The sequence below is a fragment of the Nanorana parkeri genome, unplaced genomic scaffold (assembly GCF_000935625.1).
Source record: "Nanorana parkeri isolate BGI_ZX_2015 unplaced genomic scaffold, ASM93562v1 scaffold331, whole genome shotgun sequence".
NCBI classification, from domain to species: domain Eukaryota; kingdom Metazoa; phylum Chordata; class Amphibia; order Anura; family Dicroglossidae; genus Nanorana; species Nanorana parkeri.
In genome coordinates, this window is record NW_017306599.1 from 51,600 (window position 1) to 54,487 (window position 2,888).

General features: G+C 44.1%; 1 protein-coding gene across 1 annotated transcript in view; it reads left to right on the forward strand.

Moving 5' to 3' along the window:
• Nucleotides 1-2,888, forward strand: part of LOC108788535 (ubiquitin-conjugating enzyme E2 G1-like) — a 12,679-nt gene that overhangs the window by 1,282 nt on the left and 8,509 nt on the right. The window contains exon 2 of the mRNA XM_018558316.1: nt 2,458-2,560. Coding sequence (XP_018413818.1) covers nt 2,458-2,560 — 103 coding nt within the window. The remainder of the gene's footprint in view (nt 1-2,457; nt 2,561-2,888) is intronic.

A 2,888-nucleotide genomic window follows, 5' to 3' on the forward strand; every position in this document is an offset into this window, starting at 1 on the left:
GTGCTCTTTCTGATTCCCTGGATCCGGCCCTCTACCGATCTCTGAAAAGTCTAGCTTTGAGATGCTGCTTCTGGTAAGAAGGGCATCCCAAAACGTAGTCACACTTCTGCAGCATCGTTTAATTTCTAGGAGGACGGGGATGTTTGACTATGCACCTGCAGTGGCTTGACAGTTTATTGTAGAGATAAGAATGGTTAAACATACTGGAGGGAACTTCTCAAAACTGGAGCAGACAGAATCTGCAGCAGCTCCCCATGGCAACTAATCAATTTAATTTTCAAAGCTCTAACTAAAGAGAAGCGGTTTAGTTGTCACTGGCAATTGCTGCAGATTCTGTCTTCACAGCAGCACCAGAGAGGGTGCACACCGGCGAGCCTGTCTTGCTCCAGCGTCAGCTGTTGCTCACAGGAAGTCCACACAGCAAGCTTTGCTGAAAAATGTATTCTATCACACAGGTACACCATCTCTCCATGGATCCTCTTCATTCTCACATGTTTCACCCAATAATGGGCTCAAGTCATCAATGCAGAAGTATTACTACACCCACATGACCTAGTCGGTGTTTTGTAGCACAGCAAAACAGTGACTGGCTCATGCAGGACAATGTCGTCTGCGTGGGATTCTGGACCCATGTTGAACTGGACCTTTACCCCTTTGACTAAAAATCACATCAGCATACAGATCTGAAAGCTGATGTGAAATCATCTTACATTCATTAGCTAAACAAACAACATATTATTGTGTTTACAATTTAATTTTTGTTCCACTTCCTGGTCAACTTTAGTACAAGTGATTTAATGAACCCAAGCGTTGCATCCTGGGAAGGTTACATATGCTGGGAGATCTCTGTAATCTCATGATCTCAGGGAAAGATCATGAGATTTGTCCTCCTCTGAGGTGATGTGCATGGTCACATGTCCTAGTCACATGCACCAAACACTTTGTTGAGGAGTGCAACTACCTGGAATTACTTTGGTGAACACATGGGCTGAACAATGGGTGTACAGAAGTGTTGAGACCTGTATATGTCAAATACGAGTATGGAACACCATCCTATAACTGGCCCAATAGGATAGAAAAGATGTTGACTTACAGTTAGGATGTGGGAAAATGTGCCCAAAACGTCTCTCCAGGGCTTCGCTTCAGGATCTAGTGGTTGGGTCCTTCTAGCTAGCAGGTGAGAGGTGACTAGCTGGAAACGAGCTGGGCTGAATGGCTCGTTCCCTCCAGTCGTCAATGTTTGGCTGGTCTAAAACAAGTATGTAATGGTGAGGCAGCCCACGTAGTCGGCTGGCCAGGCCGCGGCGGCTGGGGTAGGAAGAGTGTGAGGGAGAGAGCGAGGAGCTGCGAACAGCACGTCCATGATGTGCATGGTCGCATGTCCTAGTCACATGTGCCAGAGTTTCCAGGAAGTAAAGGGAGCTATAGCAATCTGCCCTTAGTAAACATGGCCACTGTCAGAAGACTGGGGAAGAAAAGAGAAATAAGGTATGCAAAGAATACAAAGCCGGCAATGTAGAAGTATGTGTTTTGTAGATTGTCATTACTAAACATTTCTCAAGGTGTGTTTGTTGTGGTTTTGACGATATGGGTAAAGTTAGTCATGTTGGCGGCTAAGGCCTCGGGTACATGGGAGCTTTGCTGCGTTCTGGGATTCTTGCTGCAGGTATCCTAGGTGTCCCTGTTCAGATGCGGCCACTGTGCCCATGAAAGTTAATGACTGGGTGACGGCAGCTGCGTCTGTCAGACCACATGTGATTTATGCATGCGCAGGATAGATCTTCGACAACCAAAACTACGTGTTGGTTACAATGTAGGATTTCATGTGGACTGCAGCTGCTGTCACCCTGTCATTCATTAGAATGGGTACAATGGCTGCATCTGAATGAGGACACCTGGTATTCTTGCGCTAAGAATCCTGGAATGCAGTCTAGCACTGAATGTACTTTTTTTTTTTGACACCTAAATACTCTTGAGTAAATAAATCTGTGCATGAACTGACAATTACATGGTGTTTGTTTTCTTGGTGCCTCTGCAGGGTATTGGGTATTAAATACACAGCACAGTGTAATGCAGGGGTGGCCAACAGTGGCACGCCAGCTGTGCTGAAACTGCAAATCCAGTCATGCCTGTGGCTGTCAGACTTGCTGCACAACAGCTGGAGGGCCAGAGCTTGCCTACCCCTGCCCTAGGGGGTTCCCATTCATGTTACAATCTGACCATAGATTCTTAGAACAGTCAACTTTAGATTTACCAAAGTATGTAAGATGAGGATCTGATTTGTATCCAATCAGACAGGACATTGCACTACATACAGTACCTATTGGTAGATCTAAACGAGATTGTACTGTGTGCAGAGCCAAAGTTGCCTACACCTAGTGTAAAGCCAATGCACTGAAAGGTCATTCAGAAATCTACATAAAACTATAATCTAACCTGTATGTCTTCTACTTTTAGAACTGAATAAAAACCCAGTTGAAGGTTTTTCTGCTGGGCTGATTGATGACAATGATATCTATAAATGGGAAGTGCTGCTAATCGGGCCACAAGACACATTATTGTAAGTCTCTGCGTTTAATTTTCCACCACTGTTCGTATCTTTCCTGTAAGCAAGCCTTGCGTGTGTTTTTCATATATAAAAAAAAAAAAAAAAATGTAATCTGCATGATAAAACAGAGTTAAATCAACTTGAAATGTTCCTATAAATGTGTAACTTCATATTGAGATGATACCGAAGTGAAGACTGTTTAGACTTCCTGATATCTTAGCCATGTGATCTGTGATGTCAACCATCAGCCTAAAGTATACAGATCTCTATCTGATGTTTCAAATACATTTAGCAAGGGAAAGAGGGGGGGGGGGGGGACGGGGAAAAACTGGTCAAAAAA